Source organism: Protopterus annectens, chromosome 1.part0 (genome assembly GCF_019279795.1).
Source record: "Protopterus annectens isolate FY-2018-M chromosome 1.part0, PAN1.0, whole genome shotgun sequence".
NCBI lineage: Eukaryota > Metazoa > Chordata > Ceratodontiformes > Protopteridae > Protopterus > Protopterus annectens.
This window is the reverse complement of record NC_056725.1, coordinates 118,082,033-118,103,132: the sequence shown is the minus strand read 5'-3', so window position 1 is coordinate 118,103,132 and position 21,100 is coordinate 118,082,033. Positions and strand designations below refer to the sequence as shown.

Below are 21,100 nucleotides of genomic sequence, written 5' to 3'. Positions count from 1 at the left end.
CCAACACAGCATACCTTGAATGAAGCCAGCGAATGTTTAATTATCAATTGCAAGTTTCTTTTTCTCCCTAACATGCTTGCGGAAGCTGCTAAGAACAGGTGAAGTACAATGCATTACTGAGCAAAGCATTGCTCAACCAGTCACAATTTGTATGGGGGGGTGGGGTGGGTGGGATAATTACTTGCTTCCAGCAACTTACCTCTGATACATGGTTGCTCTATTGTGGCTGTCACGGCTAACAGGCTGCACACTTACCTTTGATGCTAGAAGTTTGGAAGCTACAGGTTCTATCCTCACCCCCGGCACTTGGACTTGCATTGCATTTTCAACACTGCACTGCAGCATGGTATGAAGGTGATGAGGTACTGCAGTCATGTGATGGCATCATATAAAGATGTTAAGGCGAGGTGCCATAAGGCATGCAAGTAGTTTGGGTTGCAGACACTTGCCTAAGGAAAAGCCAGCAGTTTCCCCTCAAGTATTTCAATCAAATCCCCCCAGCAATATAAGCATGACCTCAGATCTCTTCCAATGAAAGCATTACGATATTTGTATGATCTACCAGATCAGTAAAGGATTCACACACACAACCCCCCCCCCCCAGTCAAGCCAAGACAGACCAGTCTTTCTTGGCAAATAATTTATGAAGTATGAAATCTGTCTCCCTCAGTAAATACCACTTCCCCTCCCAAACATTGTTTGACCCATTTATTACTGAACTACTCGCACTACAGAACCCCTCACTCCCTGTGATCCTTTTTAGGTCCTTCTGTTTTTAGTTTTCAGCCATCCAAACTATCTAAAGGTAAAAATCACTTATTAGGGATGTGTATTCTTTTCAGTTGAAGGGTGACAGCTGCAACAGTACTGTGTACAAGGCTGCATCATTAAGGAGATGGCAAGTGTGCATTTTTTTTTTTTTTTTTTTTTTTTTTTTAAAGATTGTGACATTTACTGAAAACTTTGAAGTTATCTGTTGAAATACATCCTACAACAAAAGAAACAGCATCTCCCCTCAATGGGCTGTGACCCGAGTTGATTATAATCATGGTATTACACGTAGAGCTCTTGTTATAGCAATCATTTAGTAAATAGGTTCATGGTACATTGACTGGCACAACTCTTCAGACACAAGTCAAAAACACTAGTGACATGGTTAAAACATAAAACTAAAGCAGCGCACACATTAATACAGAAAAAGACAAGAAAACATACAGATACGAATGAATAAGCAATTTATACATAGACAGGACTGTTTTTTTTACATATTTATAAAGCTACAATCTCACTACACAGTCAGTGACAAACTTCATGCATGAGCTCAAATCTGTCCTACTAAAGTTAGTACATGTTCTTTAACACCTGTACTGAATTATCACTTAAGACATGCACGTACATTTATACAAAACAAACCCAAACATGTTCCTAGTTACATAGACAAGAGAACATATGTTGCGTTATGCATCAGATCAACATTACATAAATTGCACTCTTCCTGCCTTCCCTTAAACCTCACTCCTTCTCCAGATTACTGTATTGTTCCCATTTCCATTTATATCTACAGTTAGTATAGTCCAGAGTGAAGGGAACCCAGAGGCTCCCTTCACTCTGGAATAAAATCCCAGTCCAGGTTAGGCAGAGTCCCTCATTGACTCTCTTCAAGAGGAATCTTGATGAGTGGATGGGAGATCGTAGGTTTACCCCGGGTATCACTTCTGTGTCACTGTTAGACAGAGGCACAGTATACTAACCTCGAAAAAGGGCATAGCAAAATAAATTTAAAATGGGTGGCGAAAGCCAAACACATTCTGGCTAGGCTTATAAATGCCCTAGGGCAGATAGGTTCATAGGTTCATACTAGGCTATGTACTTTTACCTCAAATTAATATTTTTCCATGCAACTCAACAGCAGTAACTGAAGCGGGAGGGGATACTGCTTCTTTAATTGTAAAGAGTCAGTCATGAATTACTAGACAATCAAGTTAACCTCAGTTTTTAAGGTAATGTACACGGCATTTAAAATTTATCAAGTTTTTTTTTATATAAACAAGACTGTGGCATGGGGCTGGGGATCATTTTAGCTGGCTTTTTCACATCATGGCAAGGAGAATTTGAGTCTACACAGCTTAAGATTGGCTTTTCTAAGTACAAGAACAGACCTGTATTTTTAAGTTTGTTGGCAACTAGAGGGCAGTACTACACATTGTCAGACTAATTTAGACAGCTCTAGATGCTGAGCTCTTTGAGATCTACAGTTTCTGACAGGTGCTCTGGAGGGTGTGTGTGTGTGGCAGAAGCATTTGAGTACACAAAGCATGCAGTTACACACTTGTCCAAGTCTTGTCATCTGCATAACACAGATTTATAAACATATCACACACACACATTTGGAGGGGGGGGGGGGGTTAATGTTCGCCACAGTCCCTTAACTTTTAAAGGAAAGAAAGATGGAAGAAAACGGGGGGGGGGGGTGGCGCAGATGAAAAAAGCTCCTTACAGGGGGAGGGGGTGTACATGGACTTGATTATGTATCTGCATATATTGATCACATATATTATGTATCTGAAATCCTGAGGAACTCCAATGAAAGCTGCACAGACTCAATGATTTTCTTGGTTAACTTTGTGGGTGGCCTAGTCCATGGTCTGTTCTCATCCACACTCCCAGGACAGAGGTGGTCACACGCATGTTACAGTGAAGCGAACATTACAAATCTAAACCAATCATATGACATGAAATATTTACAGTAAGAATTTGCAAAAAGGCACTCATCTCATAAATGTAGTTCTCATGTTTTAGTTTGTGTGGTTAGTCTCATTCACAAGTGAAGACTTTTAGTGAAATCAGCTAAAATTAACATTGCTTCTCATGCCTGTTCAGTAGTCAATGAATATTTATAGGTTCATAGGTAGGTGCTAGGCTATCAGCCCAGGGGCCTACGTAAGTCTAGCCAACAAGGTTCCCTGGCTTACGCCACCCAAGAAAGTTATTTTCCTGTGCCACTGTCGAGAAGAGACACAGAAGTGATCCCCGGGGTGTATTTCCTATTTCCCATCCTCTCGTTTGCCTTTCTGTACAAGACAGGCTTTTAAAAATGTATACAAAATGTTTTCTTTAGGTATTTGTAATGTATGTGATTTAAGTTGTCATACTGGTAAAAGCATACTAAATGAAAAGTTAGGTATTTCATTTTCTTTGCCAGTTTCTCTGTGAACTAATATACAGACCATAAAGTTTTAAAATAAATAGCATAGGTCATCAACTCAGTATTTGCAAACAGTAGTTTTTACTTTCTGTGCATATTTGATGAGTACACAGAAGGGTCAGGTCCAGGGTTACTGATTCAAGCGTGTGTGCCTGTAGCTTTAACTCTGCAGTACTTATTACAATACAGGCTTATTGTAAAGCAAGAACAGAATGCTTAGAGTTTCTAATCCAAATGTGGTGTGCCAATTTCAAAAACATTTTCATAGGCATCTTGCTTAAAACTTGTTTCTCAAGTGCTTACTTATTTTCCTAAAAAAATAGTAAAGAAATAATTTAGCAGTGGGAGGTCTTACCTACATTTTCAATGATTCAAAAGTCTCAAACAAAGGGGATAGGGGAGATTTTCAGACCATACCCCTCTGTGAAACAAAGATGATGGAATCTCAAACTTTTCTGATAGGTTACTTTACAAAATACCCCAGGAAGACTGAAACCAGTTTGCCCTCCTTCCCCCAAAGCACAGAACTACTCACACTACAAGGGGCAAAAATGGGACAGCTATGAAACAATAGCACAGTATCAACAGGACAGCCTTTATGACGTGTGTTTGTGCGGGGGGGGGGTTGGTTCAAAATGGGTGTGGATATTTGCAGAGTTTAGTAAGTTCTGTGAACTCTTTTGGGGATCATGTGCCCACCCTGCTCTTACACACACGCCTTGAGATTTGCTTGCGGATCAGGCCCCCACCCAGCTTAACACCGATATAAAACATATTAGGTTGGTTCTTTGATGCATTAAATCATACTAATGAAATTAATTACGTGAAGAGCAAGACATTAACAATTGCTAATGACTTTTCTATATTGCACACACTGAGCATCTTATTACCTAAAAAAAACATTTTGCATACATTTTTAAAAGCCTGCCTTGTACAGAAAGGCAAATGAGAATGGAGAAAACTTCTTCCTAAAGATTACAGTGCAAACCACTGTAGCAAGAATTAAACCTGGACATTTCAAATTCTTGACACAGACTGCCAGCAATTATGAACACCTATACAATGCAAAACTGAGGTCAGAAGGCAACCACTTACATTTTTCTTTAAACATGGGAGACAAAAGTGAAATGTGAAACATGACAGAAGTGAATCTAAACTTTATGAAACACCGCCTTCTGATTTGCCTAAAATATCTAGCACTTATATGAAACTACTTTTGCAGACTACTTCATAATGGATAAGTCAGAAAAAGGTTTACAATACCATAATCAATGTAAAACTAAGGACAGTTTATCACTTGCCTTCTATGGTGCTTGTGTTATTAAATAAGCTATGCAACACTTTTCATGTACAGTGTGCAGACTTGTCTGTAGCCACAAAACTCTACTTCCTTGCCTTCTTTTTGAAAAAATGATCAGCATAGCAAGGCAGTGTGGAATTCCAGAACATAGAGACAAGATTTCTTCCTGTAGAATAAACTTTTTGCCAGCAAATTCATTTGCAGTCAAGAGTACATTGTGAGTACACATGTATTGAATACATATGTGCTCACAATGTACTCTTGACTGCAAGTATTCCTATATAAATGATGGTCAATTCTAGTGTTTTCCCTGGGACATCAGTCAGTTGTGCTGACTAATTAAACACGCAAAGTGCTTCTTGTTTGCATTTATTAAAATTTTCTAACAAACCATTCACTTTTTTTTTTATTTTTACTGGCATGGAGGCAGGTCCTCACACAGTTTAAAGGACAGAAAGAAGGAAAGTCATATCTGCTAAAACTCCTGCCACGCCCCATATCCTAACCGTGGACAAACTCACTTATACAGAGAAAACCACAAACGGGAAAACCTAATAAAAAAAGATTCCATTCATTTAATAATTCTGCATTCTTACCTGTTATGGTTATTGTTCCCAGCATTTTATACTGTCGCTATAAGTAGTTTTCCTTATTTCCTTTTGGGTGCTGAAATGCTCTGCTTCGGGATAGATTTTTTTCTTGTTGTCTGGGTCCTTTCTTCAACCAGCTACAATCTCTGCATTAACTCTTCCAAGCTCTTAAGAAGAGACTGACCAAAACTTTTGTCTTCACTGCCTGAAGAGGAAGGCAGACTGAATACGCATTTCAACAGCAGAGTTACTTGACAGACAGCCCTTTGTGATCCCCTCAGCTGTTCTCACTGCAAGAGTAAGCTGTCTCCTACCCCCACCCAACCAGACATATCAGGAGTGAATTTGTGTGGCAGTATGACAAAACACATCATGTGGTTACACTTAGGGAGTGTCCCCACACACACACACTCATTCCTTACTCATTGTTAAGCTGACTGTCCCCCATGCTGAGCTCTCTCTTGAATTGCAAAACAAATCTCGAAATACACACCAGCAGGAGGTCTCAGCTTAACAGCTCAACAGCACAAGAGCTTTTAAATTCACATCTGGCTTGTCTTGAATATTTCTAACATTTTTAGAAGTGATTACAGTATTGGTGGTCAAGCTCCTAATTAAATCAAAGTCATGAATGAGAATCCAGTTGCAAATGCTCACATCAGAGTTATGCTTCTGTGCAAAAAGATGCGTTCAAATTTGTTCTACAATTCAACTTAACATAGATAAGTGACACATCAGACCATCTGATTTAGGGAAGTGAATACTGATGTCTCAAAATCTGTAAGAAAGTTAAGCAAATTATGTTTTAATACCAATGGATAATATTGGAGCAGTGCTCTCACACCAACTACATCATAACTTGCGTGGTGCATATTCTCAATCATAAAACTGCTCCCTCCCTAATCACCACAACTCACCAATGCTTTGCAAGGTTTTGTATTACAAATCTGTCCCTGTAAAGGCTCCATCTCCCAAAGGATGCTATAAGCAAAAGACAGTCCTGTACTTGCACAGTAAAATGCACAGCCATCTGAAATCTGAAAGCAAAAGATTATTAACTGTGTGTTATGATTACACTTTAAGCAATGCGGAGGAGGATTACTAAAAACACAAGTTTTAAATTATGTGGTTACTCCACCCAGTGTGTCCTGTGGGATACAGTGAAATGTGTACATAATTTCATAAAACCAAAGCCAGCCAAAGGATCCTTGATAACCAGGATAAATGGCTAGAGAAACTAGAAAAACGTGCTACATATATAACATCTTATTGCTAGAAACATGTGCCTCACTGTGCTAAGAAAACAGAACCCAGGTCCAGAAAACTAAGGACTGTTAATGAAATGTGTTTCTGTGCATGGCCCTGCATCAATGTCAGCCTCAGTGTAGCAACTTTCACTGCATTTACAAAGACACTAATAAGACTTTCAGTACAAGAGTAATGTATTATTTTCCTGTGTTAATTCATATTGTACCTTGTACTCTACTACTTTTGGCTTTTCCCAGTTAGGGAGTCACCACAGCGGATCGCCTGTCTGCTCATGACTGACAGTAGAGTTTTAAGGTGTCGAGTTGCCAGCCTGACGCCCAACCTTCCACAGAAGGCACACATGTACGCACTCACTACTAGGGCCAATTCAGTGTGTCCAATCCACCTACAGTATATGTCTTTGGGATGTTGGAGGAAACCGGAGCACCCAGAGAAAACCCACACGACCAGAGGGAGGGCCATTCAGACTCCACACAGAAGGCTGAGGATCGAACCAGAGAGCCTCTTGCTGTGAGGGAGCTTTTCTCAGAGGGCCTCCACTGATAAAGGCTTCTATACCAATCACACTTCCCGAATCAAGCGGGGGGGGGGGGGGATATATATATATATATATGTATGTACATGTAGATATAGTTTCACTGAATGTTTTAATCCATAAAACATGGTTATTTTGTTATGCACTTGTTTATTATAAAGTTCTGACCAAGACATTGTACTTGCTCAATCACTCCCAATACCACCAGCTCTGTGCTGTGAACAAGCCCCACACTAGAAAATCAGTGTAAAGCTGAAACAGACAGGAAGGTTTTTTTTTTTTTTTAGAACTCAAAAGTTTGGTTTAAAATACCAGTGTCACATTTCAGAGAAACAAAGAGAGAAATGCTTCCCCAGAAATTGCAAAATGGCTTTAAAAATGCTTTAAATCTTCTCAAATGTTGCAGCAGTTATGAATGCATATATATATATATATATATATATATATATATATATATATATATATATATATATAAATAACTATCAAAACACTACACCAGGAATGCAAGGACTGCATTACAAAAAATACAAGATAAGAGAGAAATAAGCCAATCTCCCTCCCCCATTACAAAGGAAGCAAACGTAACGGGAAAGATAATGTAGAGATACAGGTCACTCACTGACTGAGGGAAGGAAGCAAAATCAGAAGCTGTGCGAGTGTAGCCTTTTTGTACTGGAATTCTGTCAGGAAATGGGAGATGCAGCAGTGAGATGAGAGTTCTGGGTGTCAAGTGACTCCTAAAACAGGAAGTAGTTCTCATGACATAATTACCTGACAATTTATCTCAAAGCAGCAAAAGTCCAGGATGTTAACTTGTTTTGGCTACATATTTCAGATGCACAGTTTACCATAAAAGAAGGTTACAACTACAGTTTATACAGTGCTAAAATGCTTTGTATATTATAGCATTCATGCCACCTTCGTGTGTAAGTGCATGCATGCACATACATAAGATAGATAACTTGCAACACCTGACAGAGGGTGCGCCCACTATCCTGCAATAAGGACTGATCTAAGGCAACCTTTTCAGCCATGACCCAGGCCGCAGGCACTTATAAAAACACAAGCCCACAAATGCAATGGATACAAATCATAGCTCTCAACTTCTTGGCACAAAAAATCTGGACAAAGCCAAAAATAATGGGAGGACATATCCCCAAAAATAAGGATGAATTTTAAATATTGTTCTTATAAACTTAGAAAGTTGCTAGAATAAAAGGTCTTGTATTGCCATTTTTTTTCTGAAGGACATGGTCAGAATAACAAATGTCTGTCATTATATAGTGAATTCAGTCCTCACTAATTTGCCAGAAAAATACAGAAAACCACAAATTCTGAGGAATACATCAAAAATATGAAGCAAAAATGTGGACAGTTAAGAGGTAAAAGTGAGAAATTAAAGAAAAACAAAATGGTCAGGTACATGTACAAACACTACAATAAAGACTGAACACAAACAAGGGACTGACTACACAGAGGACATACAGAATGCCCAGTCAAGGAATACAGACTGTAGTTCACACTAGGCTGCTGATTAGATAGATTCTCTTTAGTTCAGCATTAAGATCCCATTTCATCAGTACCCTAACTGCATGAAGCAACCACTACTTTCTCCTTTGGATGAGGGTTTCAGGATACCAGTGAAACCTACCAGAAACAATATATATATATATATAATTTAAAATGGAATTGGAATAAGTTTCCATTTAGATTGAACTATGAGTGCACAATTAAGTAATCTGGGTGAATAGTGTAACGGTGTATTTAGAGCGAGCAAAACTGACCATAAAGGAAGTTTCAAAATTATTAGTGCAAAAGATGTAATGTTTTTCATGGACATTAATAAAATATTTGTGAATAAGAGGTGACAGAGTGAGTGTTCAACATTTGTCCGTTAACTACCACCCTGGGAGAATATAGTGAAGTCATTATGTAGAGTTCTCTGAAAATTTATAATGGATTAAAGGTTTTTAATGTATGCATGCATTATATTCCAAAAAAGTAGTTAAAGATTTTTCACAAGTAGACATTTATAAAAAAGTACAGATGTGTTAAGTAAACAATCATAGCAGTAGATGTTTCAATGATCACTGCTTCAGTTGCCACTCCCCCCACAATCCCCTTTAGTCAGAACATGTTTTGCCAAGGTGTGGGCATATACATTTTATTTACCCCTAGCTATGGTCTCTCGCTCATCAGCCTCCATGTCTAGCTGGGAGAGAGGCTTCTCACATTGATGTGCTCTTTTTCACCATCGCCGCAAATTAAAACTGTACATTTTGTTACTGAACATTTTTAAGGAAAAAATGCTGCCTTCTTAAACTTTGTACGGCCCCTTAAACACAAGTGCCTACATGTGGTTTATAAGTTCTGTAGTCTTTCCCCTATTATCTTCTCAGCACAGACCTCACAGAATTACAGCTGCCCTTATCTGGTTCCAGTCATCCTGTACATTCACTGACTAAAGAAAAAGTTGATTAAGAGACCATTTTCACCATAACAAAATAAACAAAAGTGCAATAAGTGAACAAAATAAGATAGATGCACAGAACACAAGTACAATATACACAGAGAAAATGTAGAAGTGAACACAGTATGAGTGGGCAAACTCAATTTACAGACTAAATCCATGGGGAAAAAACTTCCATTATCAACTAAACATGCATTAAAAAGACAGCACAGTACAGCACTCCTACAAAAACCTGGAAAACATACAGGAAAAAATACAGATCATAGCTATTTACAATGACACTTCATGGCTATAACACAAAGCCAGCTTCCAAAGCTTCAGGGCAGATTCCATGACCCTTAGCTGTCAAGCAGCTGAGCTGAATAAAAGACAAGCCTGGGTGCAAAGCACTTCAGAGCTTTACTACCACTGAAGAGTAAACTCCTCTGAGGCTTTTGAGGATCAATGGTTGGCTTGTGCTTTCCTTTGTTGGGCAGATAAGTTACCTTTGGGGAAAAACTTCCCTTTTCTTATATTTACCAATGTTTTACTACTTTCCTCTTCAGGAAAATTATTTTAAAGCTAGGAGTGTTGTGCATTTGTGGACTGCCTCGATACTAACTTTTAAACTGCGTGCTCATTTTTTTTCGGCCAGTTTTTAAAGCAGTGTAAACTTACTGATACCATTTTCTGTGGAGAAATTGTGTTTAAATTTTCCATTACGGGGCTACCATAGTGTTTGAAAGCGCTTTTTACTGTGTTTTCTCTGTCAAAAAAGTAAATTTTGTGGACTGGTAGTTTTACTGGCATTTGTTGACGTTTTCTCTGGGAAAAAGGCACCACTTTTAGCTTTAATATGGAACAGACTGCGGTCCCACAGTCAGACCTCCTTCCAGCCACAAAAAAGTAAAAAGTTGAGCAAACAGACTTTGCCACCACAGCAGGCTAGCAACTGGCCTCAAATCGCAGGTGGAGGACTCTGCTGTGGCCATTTGTTGTACCTCAGACCACTCATCTTTTATCCCAAATCCCTCGGACACCTACAGCCACTATGGAACCAGAATTTAGCAAAGCCCTCTATGGCTGTTGGAGTCTCCTCAGTGGACAAGGGAAAGCCACTATTGGTGGTCCTAGGAGAGGGAACAGGAAAGGTTTCCCTGCTGTGTCAGAATGCTGTATCCATACTCCTGGGGAAGCAGCGGCTACTGTTAGTAACACAAGTGGCCCATTTTACTTGTCAAAATGAAACAGAAAACCAAACATTTACTCCTGAAATTTCTTTGGATAGTAATAGTTTACCGAGACTGGCTCAGGGTTTAACTCAGGCTATTGATCCTTCTTGTAGAGTAGTTTCTGGTAAAACAAAGAGGGATGACACTTTTCCAGAAAAGATTCAAGATTCGGAATCTGAACAGGAAGATGCAGGGACGGAGTCAGGGTTTCGTCCTCAGATTTCAGATTCAGAAGAGTTCACGTTCTGATTCTCCCCCAGGGGGTTTTCTCCTCAGAGACTACTGCTAGAATGTCCCAGTGTTTTTAGTAGAACACTGAGGTTTATCAGTCCCTCAGAAAATATTACGGGTTGTTACAGAAGGGTTTTCTAGAACCTATACCCATTCCTCCAGTCCTATCTGCTTTAGATTCTCTCTCTCACTGCCTGCAATTTTCCTGATATTCAGCCAGCTGTCCCAAAAAAGGCAGGCTGGATGTAAAAAGTTCCCGAGTCTTTTAAATGTTTATACACTACTCCCTCAACCAGCATCTACAGCCTTAGTTGACTCCACTGCTGCTAAGCACCTAGTTAATTCCAATCCTACTCTTTATGATGGGAACATTGAGGGGTATAGGGGGGAAATGTATACATCACAACAATTTAAAATTCTGAAAATTTAAGTTGCAGAAGAAAAAACTGCTTTAAATAACCAAGTTTCTTCTATTACACAGGTCACTACACATCTGTAGTGAGAGTATGACTCTGCTGATACTTCTTCCAGAGCTAAGGCCACTTCATTGTTTTGAAGAGGTTTGCTTGGCTGGATTCTCAAAACCTTCCAGATGGAGACGTTTTAAATTCTCCATTAGAGAGAGATTTAGTGTTTGGCCCCTCTGCTGCAGAGGTGATCAAAAAGTGTGATTAAAGGGGTTATGGTGATCCAGGGAATCTAAGATTTTTCAGCCCTCCTTTTCCAAATTGCCCAAAGGATTTTCTTTCTACTCATCCAATTTTGGCAAAAAACTACTGTCTCAACAGAATTCAGATAAGAGGTTTAAGAAGTGGCAAGGTGGTTCCAAAAAGAAGTTTCAAAACTCCCAAAACAGAGGACAGTTCAACAAGTCGGAATGACTACTCAAAAGATCTTGTGAACCCCTCCAGTCCTGGCCCCTTTTCTCTTCCAGAAAGTCTGAATCTCCATTTTACTCTTTACTGATAGTTTCAAACAAATGCATTCCGAAAATCATTCAACGGAGTTAGGGATGGCAGTGGGATGAAATTCCTCCTTTACAGGGGACATTACTCATCCTGCAGATCAGACTCTTGTTTCCACTTGTTCATCATCCTATGCTGTCTCAAGCAGTGACAGAACTAGTTCCTCCTTCCCAGGTGGGGATTCAGGGATCTTCCTTGTGCCAAAGAAAGAAAATGCTTGGAGACCAGTTCTGGATCTTGCTTTCCTAAACCTATTTGTGGAAGTGCCTACTTTCAAAATGTCAATTCACAACCTGTTTCCTTTTCTTCCTCTTTCAAGTGGTACTACTAAACAAGATGCTTATCATCACATCCCTAGTCATACAGTCTTCAGGCTTTTAAGGTTGCACGTGTCTGATCACATTGTTTTCTGCCTTACCATTTGACCTATCCACTGCACCAAAAATGCTCACATTCCAGATTTTTCCATATTTGACAACTTGCTTATTTTTGCAGAGTCTTTTTCAAAATGTCAAGAGTCTCTCTCTCGGACGAGAGATCTCTTGCACAAGCTGTGATTCAAAGAAAACATTCAAACGTCTTTGACTACCTCAAACAGGATTATTTTCCTGGGATGTCAACTAGACACCTCAGTTCAAAGAGCTTTTATTTGGCAAGAAAAAAAATGGATCTTTATCTAGATTTTATTCTACAGTTTTCCACTCAGGACTTCAATCACTGTGAGGGAACATCTCACAATTTTGGGTCTCAAGGCATCTATGATTCTCAAGATACCCCTTGCAAGACTCCAGATGAGAAAGGTACAGTGGTATCCGAAATCGCTCTTATCAGCATCAACACCCTTCACCTTTTCTAACCCCAGTACTGGGGTTTGTCAGAGCAGTTTTTTTTTTTTTTTTTTTGTGGAGACAACAGATATCCTTAAATACAAGTGTCCCCTTCTCCCTCTATGCTCTAAAGCTGTCACTCAGCCCAGACACTTCAGACTTTGCTTGGGGAGCAGTTTCAGGAGGGATAAAAGTGCAGGGGGTGTGGAACTCAAGTACAGATGCAAGCAGAAATATCAAGGAGAGATGCTTGCCCTGATCAAGGAATTCAACTCAAACATCTTTGCTTCCTGGGACCTCCAAGTGTTTACAGACAATACCACAATCATGTGATACATTGACAACAAGGGGGAGCCATGTCATACCCCCTTTGCAGACTAGCCATGTTAGCTTGGGATCTAGCTTTGCTGCACAATCTCGCTCTACAGCTACAGGCAACCCACACCCTTGTCAGAGCAATACTATGTCGTAGACAAGCTGAGAAGGGCCAAGGGAAGACCCTCAAATGTAAACTAGATCAGGGGTCTTCCAAGATTTGATCCAGCTGTGGGGAGTTCGAGTAGACCTCTTTGCCTTCTCTCTGAATAATCAACTGGCAAAATCCTATTCCAGGACTCTATGCTAGAAAGCCTGGAAGACAGATGCCTTATCTTTGGACAGGAATTTTCCTGTATGCCTTTCCACTATTACGTCTGAATATTCTGGCCCAGGCAGCTGCGGTTCTCCCTTCTTTTGGAAATGGCTGGGGGGCAATTACACCAAGCTTCCTCACAGAATGATCTACTCACACAAGAGCAGGGGTATTTGATACACCCCAACATCAATCATCTTTAAATGACTGCCTAGATGACAAGGTTTTAATTCCTTTCAGGTAGCTGTTTTCTGAGGCCATACAGAAAGTACCAACGAAGGCAAGAGCCTGCTGCTAGAAAGTCATATTTGGAAATGGAAACGCTTTTCTAGTTGGTGCCAACAGCATAACCAGCACTCATTCAGGGGCTAGATATTCTCTAGTTTTATAGCATTTGCATGAGTTACTATCCTAGGACCTTTCGTATTCATTTGCCAAGGTTCATTTATCGGCCATTTCAGCATGTCTGCCAATGAACAAACTAGTGTAGCAGCAAAACTTCCTAAAGAAACAAAGGCTACAGGCAACAAGAAAAACTTCTACAAATGGATCTTTAATCTCCAGCAAACAAGTCTGCCAATAGATCCTCCTCTTTCAAGACAGTCTCATGTCAAAATGTTCTTGAAAAGGGTTTTGCATAAGAGGCCCCCAAGTAAACTGGCATCCCTTCATTGGGATCTTAATTTTATGTTGGAGAAGTTAAAGCTTGCTCCATTTGAACCAGCTAATCTGGCTGACGATGTGCTTAACATGGAAAACAGTTTTACTGACTACCCTGATCTCTGCAAGAACAGTATACCAGTTGCAAGCTGTTATGCAGAGTCAACCCTATCTCACTTTCCACTGGGACAAGGTTTGAGAACAAATCCTTTTCAACCTAAAGTGGTATCAGTTTACTTTAAGTCAAACCAACCATGTCCCACTTTTCTTCCTGAACCTAAAAATGAGGGTGAAAGGATAATCCATATCTTGGATGTCCACAGACAACTCTGCTACTATCTTAACAGAACGAAATCTTTCAGATCGTGTTAATTTCTTGTGAAGGTAAGACAGGACAGTATGTGTCAAAACCATACCTCTCAACTGTCCCTGATTTTCAGGGATGTCTCTGATTTTGACTCAAATTTTAACTCTGCCCCTCTTAATCCCTCCTAAAACTAGTGACTTTTGGAGGAAAGGTGGTGAATTATACTTAATGAATAATGACAATAATCAAGAGTTAAACTTCTTTTACTTCAGATGTGTATTAATTCATATGCTCTGATTCTGTCAATGTTTCAAGTTAAATCCACTAATATTTTAAAAGTGTCCCTGATTTTTTTCTTGACTTGTCCCTGATTCAGTTGAAATTTGTCCCCAATTGTTTGAGAGTTCTGGCAAAACAGACCATTTTCAAATTGTTGTCTAAGGCCATTACCTTTTGTTATACTCGCCAAGACAAATCTATTCCAGGCAGGTTAAGGCCCACTCTACCAATTTTTTTTTTTTTTTTTTTTTTAAAGAAAGGGTTGGATTCTAAAAGTATTCGAACAGGTGTTATTTGGTTCTCTGTACATACTTTTACAAAGCTCTATAAACTTGATTCCTTCTGTAGTTCACCATCAGGCTCTGTTAGGACCATTCTCCAGGGCTCCTGGACCCTCTCCTTCCACTTCCAAAATACATTTAGGTATGGTAATCTACCCACATAGCTAAAACTACTGCAGCAGTGATCAATATAAAGAACATAGTTACAGATATGCAAGTTGAACTTACCAAAACAGATGTTCGAATGACTGCTGCAGAAGCCGCTCTCTGTCCATCTCCCTTGTTTTTTGGTGCTTTTTATGCCAGGACGTGGACATTTTTTTTTTTGTTATTCCTATCATTGTCTTCCAGGGCTTAGACTCAATCTCTCTGCTGACAGAAAAGCCCTGAAAGGCTTCACACCCAAACCTGCCTTTTAGTCATCTCAGTTCAAACTGACAGTTTGGGTAAGTGGAGGGTGCCTTGAAGCTTTGGAAGCTGGCTGGCTGTTATATCCTTGGCAGGATATAACCATATAATCTAAGGCTACTGCAGCAGTGATCACGAACATCTACTGCTATAAAAGTTCAACTTACACAACTGCAATTTTTAGTACACAAAACTGTATTCCATTCTTAACTCATGCTGGGCCCCCAATTATGGCCTGCTTCACACACCTCCCACCCTTATCCCCAGTCAGACAGACAGCAATTTTTATACTTATTTAAACGAGACCTCACCCTAATACTACATTAAATATTAATTCTGGAAGACCTTTTATCTTGGATCACATCAAACTTAAGTGTGTGTGTGTGTGTGGGGGGGGGGGGGGGCACAGGTCACATCACAGGTACCAAAATGATTTTGTTCATGTGGGTGTAAATGACCTGAGGCATACCTCAGTACACCATGTGAAGAGACATTATGGATGCCCTCTGAATGTGTCACAGACAGGTATGTACCTCGCACTGAGCAACATTTTAACCTTGCCAAGGATACTACAGTAGGAACAGAAAATGGCTGATTTTAATAATTAGCTTAGTTTCTGGTGTCACTCCAGAGGAATCCATCTAACATCAGCATGACAGGACATGGCTAACAGATCACTATTTTGCAAAGGATGGCCTGCACCTGTATCTCCCAAGCTTTTAGATATTGTCTGAAACTCTATCCATCCCCTTGGAGACTTTTATAGGCAATGCCAAAATGACAATTACCAAAATTAGCCAAAAAAAAAAACTTAAAAGCAACCTTAAGGTGTTACTGCTCAATGCTAGGAGCCTAAACAAGAAACTCCACACATCTGTGCTATTACCAAGACTTGGCTTAAAGCTGTAGAAGGTACTGTGGCAGTGGAAGGCTACAGTACCTTCCACACATTTAGACTAACAGTAGCACAGACAGGTGCTAAAGATGGAGGCGTCTCAATCTATGTTAGCAGCAAATACAACTCCAGGTTGATTAAACAGGAGGAAACATAGGTAAAACCGAAAGGGAATTGAGACAGCGTATTTACGAACACCAATACGCAATAACTAAACGGGACAATAATAATGCTTTGGCAAGACATTTGACTAATAACCCTAACCATAGTTTTATGTTTGTAGTATTACATCAGGTGACACCAGATCCTAGGGGTAGTCCGTGGCAATTAGATTTAGAATGCCACGAACTTTATTGGCAGATTAGAACTATAGCTTATGTCCATCTTGGCCTTAATGAGTTTGTTTCCATAAAATGTGTGCTTAGAAAATTAGCGTTGAAAAGATAACTTCGTTTATGTTTTGGTTTTTAAAAAAATTTTATACAAGTTAAAATTCACATAATGTATAAAACATGTTAAGTTAGAGTACATAAAGAAGAAGATATTGAACATGTTTTATAAACATTACAAATTTAGTGTACTTATTAATTCATAAATAACAATTAACAATAATTTTTAAACAGTTCATATATATTTATATTCATAAAGTTAATAAGATTAGTTATTTAGGAATTTTATATCTGTGATAGATGAAATTAGTATTTATTATACTTATAACATTTTAGTATATTAAATGGATTTTAGAAGGTTTTTAAAATATATTAGTTTGCTACCATTTGCAGTATCTACTATTTATTTAATGAATTACATATTTGTTAATTCATTTTTATTTAGCTGATTTTTGTAAATATGTGTATTGAAATATGTATGACTAGATTTTTATGGACTTATTTAGTTTTAAAGCTTGGTGAAAGTAAAACTCTAGGCTCCAGCTTCACCAAGTGCTTTGCATGCTCAATTGATCTCTTAATTGATTATAATGATGTCACTTAGTAATTATGTTATAGCTATATAAGGAAGGTTAATTTGTGTATTGAATTGTCTGCTGAAGGAAGGTATTAACCCCTCCGAAAGCGCTAACACAATAAATCATTTTGTCTGTTTGTAGCTACCAGTTTACTCACTGCCTCTGTGTGGTTTAAGTTTAAAGTTTAGTTTGTTTTTAAACAGGATGATGCCTTAGAGTTCACCTACATCCAAGTCTCCATAGACAAGATTCCCAACCATGTAAAGGACAGCTACAGGTCACCTGCTATGACGCACAAAGGTCACAACTCTTAACTTGATCCATTAGAAACAATCATCAAACCAAATACCCTATTTATGGGAGGATTTAACTACCCCTCTATAGACTGGGAAATGTACAGTAGAAAGTCAATTATCCGGATGTTGATTATCCGAAATATCAATTATCCGAACCAGCCTTCCAAAGTTTTCGGGTAGGAAAAATCAAAGTCTGAATATGTAAACATACGTATTCGCTTGAGCATGTGTTTTGGGCTTGTAGCCAGCTCTACTGTCCAATGGAATCGGTGAATGGTTGGAAAGTGTATTACTGCATGCAGTAAAAATAAGATTTTAGAAGTTTTTTTATCTGCTTCAATTATATGTTCGACTAGGTTTATCTTTATATTGATAACACATGATCGACCGGGCTACTTAAATAGACAAATTTAAGCGAACCGAAACAGTGAAAAATTGTAAATGTCAAAAATGCGGAATTTCGACATTTCTGGCCGTGCCACACCAGTGCTACCATGGGTCAAAAAGGGGCAAGGTTTTGCCATTCGCTTATGTGGAATTAGACACTGGAGACGTTCGCACTTCGGTATTCGCGGAAGCCATTTCGCCCATATTGGGATCAATGATGTAAAGGTAAACAGTTTGACTATCCAAACAATTTGATGATCTGAACTACCCTAGGTCTCAATTAGTTCAGATAATCGACTCTGCTGTATAATGTCCAACTCACAGGCACAGTGCTTCTTCGACGTCTTCAACACAAACACCCTGGGCCAGTGTACTCTCCAACCACAGGACAAAAAGTACAGTTTTGTACCTACCATAAATGTAGATGTTCGAAGATCCACATTGCTGCAGTCCTTAGATATGGGTAGTCCGCTGTCCTCGGTCGGCCCGAATACCAAAGTATTAGGCTGACGTCGGTCATGGGCGCTCAGATCTGACATCAGAGCGTCAGGGTATAAAAGCGCATGACCGACGTCATATCCTCAGTCTTTTCTTGCCCCAGATGTCAGAAGGCCCTAAAAAGAAAGGCCACAGCCCAAAAACAGGATACCTCCCAAAAACATGCCCAACAACCATCACCCAAACCATATAACCATGCCAAACTACAGAGGGGAAGGAGGGAGGGTAAATTGGACTGCAGCAATGTGGATCTTCGAACATCTACATTTATGGTAGGTACAAAACTGTACTATGTTCTTCATCTCACATTGCTGCAGTCCTTACATATGGGTAGAATCCCAAAGCAGAGGTAAAGGGAGGATGGCAAAATCATAAAGCATTAGGGGCTGCTAAAATGCCCTGTAATATTGCAGTGGCAAATCCAGCCCTAGACTTAGAATAAAGAGGAAGGTGGTAATGCTTGGAAAATGTATGTACTGAACTCCAAGTGGCTGCTTCCAAAATATCTTTTGTAGCTACCCCCCTTAGAAAGGCAGTAGAAGTGGCAGTAGCTCTAGTGGAATGAGGTCTGATTCCAGCCGGAATCTCCTTACCATGATGGGAATAACAGAAAGAAATACAAAACCCAATCCATTTAGAAATAGTTTGTTTTGAAACAGGTTTTCCCTGAGAACCCAAAGCAAAAGAAACAAACAACTGCTGAGACTGCCTGAACCCCTTGGTTCTGCTCAAATAATAACGTAACTGCCTGTGAATATCCAAAGTATGCAAAATCTTCTCCCCTTTATTTTGGGGTTTGCATAAAAAGTAGGCACATGAATAGTTTGGTTCAAGGCCACACTAGAAACCACTTTAGGCATAAAGGAAGGATTAGTACGCAAAGATACCCTATCCTTATGAAAAATCAGGAAAGGTTCCACTGCCATAAGGGCCTGTAATTCAGAAACCCTTCTTGCAGAGGTGATGGCCAACAAAAAAGCAGTCTTCCATGATAAATACTTTAACTCGGCAGTAGCTGCAGGCTCAAAAGGTTGTAGAGTAAGCTTTTCCAACACAAAATTGAGATCCCAAGCAGGAGTAGGAGCTCTACGTGGGGTCTTATGTTCTTTGCCCCTCTAAGAAATTGCTTAAACAAAGGATGGGAAAATAAAGGAGGGTCACAGTCATAGTGAGCAGAAATGGCTGCAGCATGAACCTTTATCGAGGAGAAAGACAAACCCTTGTCCAATAACTCAGTAAGATATTGAAGAGAAACACTTAAATCAGGCTTGGAAACATCAAAGTCCTTCGCTTTGCTCCAAAGAAAAAATCTCCTCCATTTATCAGCGTAAACTTTCCTTGTACTAGGCCTTCTGGCCTCCAAAATAACATTCAAAACTTGTTGTGGAAGCCGAGACCCTCCAGGGTCTAAAGCAGAATATGCCAGGCTGTGAGATGCAGAGACTGAATCTTGACATTGAGGAAGTGATCGCCCTCCTGAGACAAAGATGCGGAATCAAAGGCAGAGGCCATGGAGGCTCCCGTGCCAAACTCCTCAGTAGTGGGTACCAGTGCTGTCGAGGCCAATCCGGCTATCAGAATCATGGATGGCTTGTCTATTCTGGCCTTCAGGAGTACCTTGGGAATGAGAGGCAGAGGTGGAAAGGCATAGACATGAAGATTGCTCCAACTGAATGATAGAGCATCCACCTTCCAAGCTGTGGGATGAAACATTTTTGTGCAAAACTTTGGCAACTGGTAATTTAGTGGAGAAGCGAACAGATCTATGTCTGGAGTCCCCCATAACACTGTCAACTTTTGAATCACATGAGGATCCTGTTTCCACTCGTGAGGATCCACAATTTGTCTGCTCAACACATCCGCTAAGGAGTTCTGTGCTCCTGGTAGAAACCTTGCCTGAAGATTGAGGTGTAAACTGAGAGCAGTCTCCCACAAAATCATCGCTTGCCTGCAAAGAGGGTACGAATGGGTTCCCCCTTGCTTGTTGATGTACCACATGACAGTAGTGTTGTCTGTTTGAATCAACACCTGTCCTGGGTGAAGTAAATCCTTGAAAGCCATCAATGCCAATTGGACTGCTAACATCTCCTTCAAGTTGATATGCAAATGTTGAAGTCTGACAGGCCACGTGTCTTGCACCCATTTTCCATTGAGGTGTGCTCCCCAAGCCTTGTTCGAGGCATCTGTCATTAGAATCTGACTCGCCTCTGGTCGGGTCACAGAGAGTCCCTTGTTTAGGTGACATTCCTGAGCCCACCACAAAAATTCTTTCTGAATGCAAGGTATTATCTGAATAACAGTGTCTAGATCTTGGCAGTGTTGTGTCCATACATTTTGAGATACCATTGAAGCTTCCTCATATGCAGTTTGGCATTGGGAAGCACCAGAATACAAGATGCCATGAACCCCAAGGCTTGAAGGACTGTCCTTGCAGTCAGCCTGGACTGTAGAGACATTTGATGGAAATAAAGAGAAAGGCTTCTTTGTTTGTCCCGGGTCAATAAGGCCATCTGGGAAGCTGTATTCAGTCTCACACCCAGAAAGCACATGTCCTGAGAGGGTACTAGACTGGACTTTGTTTCGTTCACAGAATACCCTAGGCATCTTAACACTACCATCACATACTGTAGATGATGCAGAAGTTCGTCTTTGTGTTGTGCAATAATCAGGCAATCGTCCAAATAAGGATAAATCTGTATTCCTTTTAACCTGAAAAAGGCCATCACTGGAGCCAGAACCTTTGTGAACACTCTGGGCGCAGTAGATAAGCCAAAGGGCAATGCAGAGAACTGATCATGTAAATTTCCAGCCCGAAAACGCAGGTACCTCCTGCAACTGGGCCTGATAGGAACATGAAGATAAGCCTCTTTGAGATCCAGAGTTACCAT

General features: G+C 39.9%; 1 protein-coding gene across 2 annotated transcripts in view; it reads right to left on the bottom strand.

Annotated features, from left to right (window-relative positions):
- AKAP12 (A-kinase anchoring protein 12) overlaps positions 1-21,100 on the bottom strand; it is a 1,210,996-nt gene that overhangs the window by 224,355 nt on the left and 965,541 nt on the right. Inside the window, exon 1 of one of the 2 annotated variants that reach the window (XM_044087914.1) lies at positions 5,102-5,397. The exons of the other annotated variant lie outside the window; for it this stretch is intronic. Within the exon in view, the coding sequence (XP_043943849.1) occupies positions 5,102-5,126 (25 nt within the window). The 5' untranslated portion in view covers positions 5,127-5,397. Of the gene's footprint in view, positions 1-5,101; positions 5,398-21,100 lie in introns of those variants that run through there. 2 annotated transcript variants of the gene reach the window in all.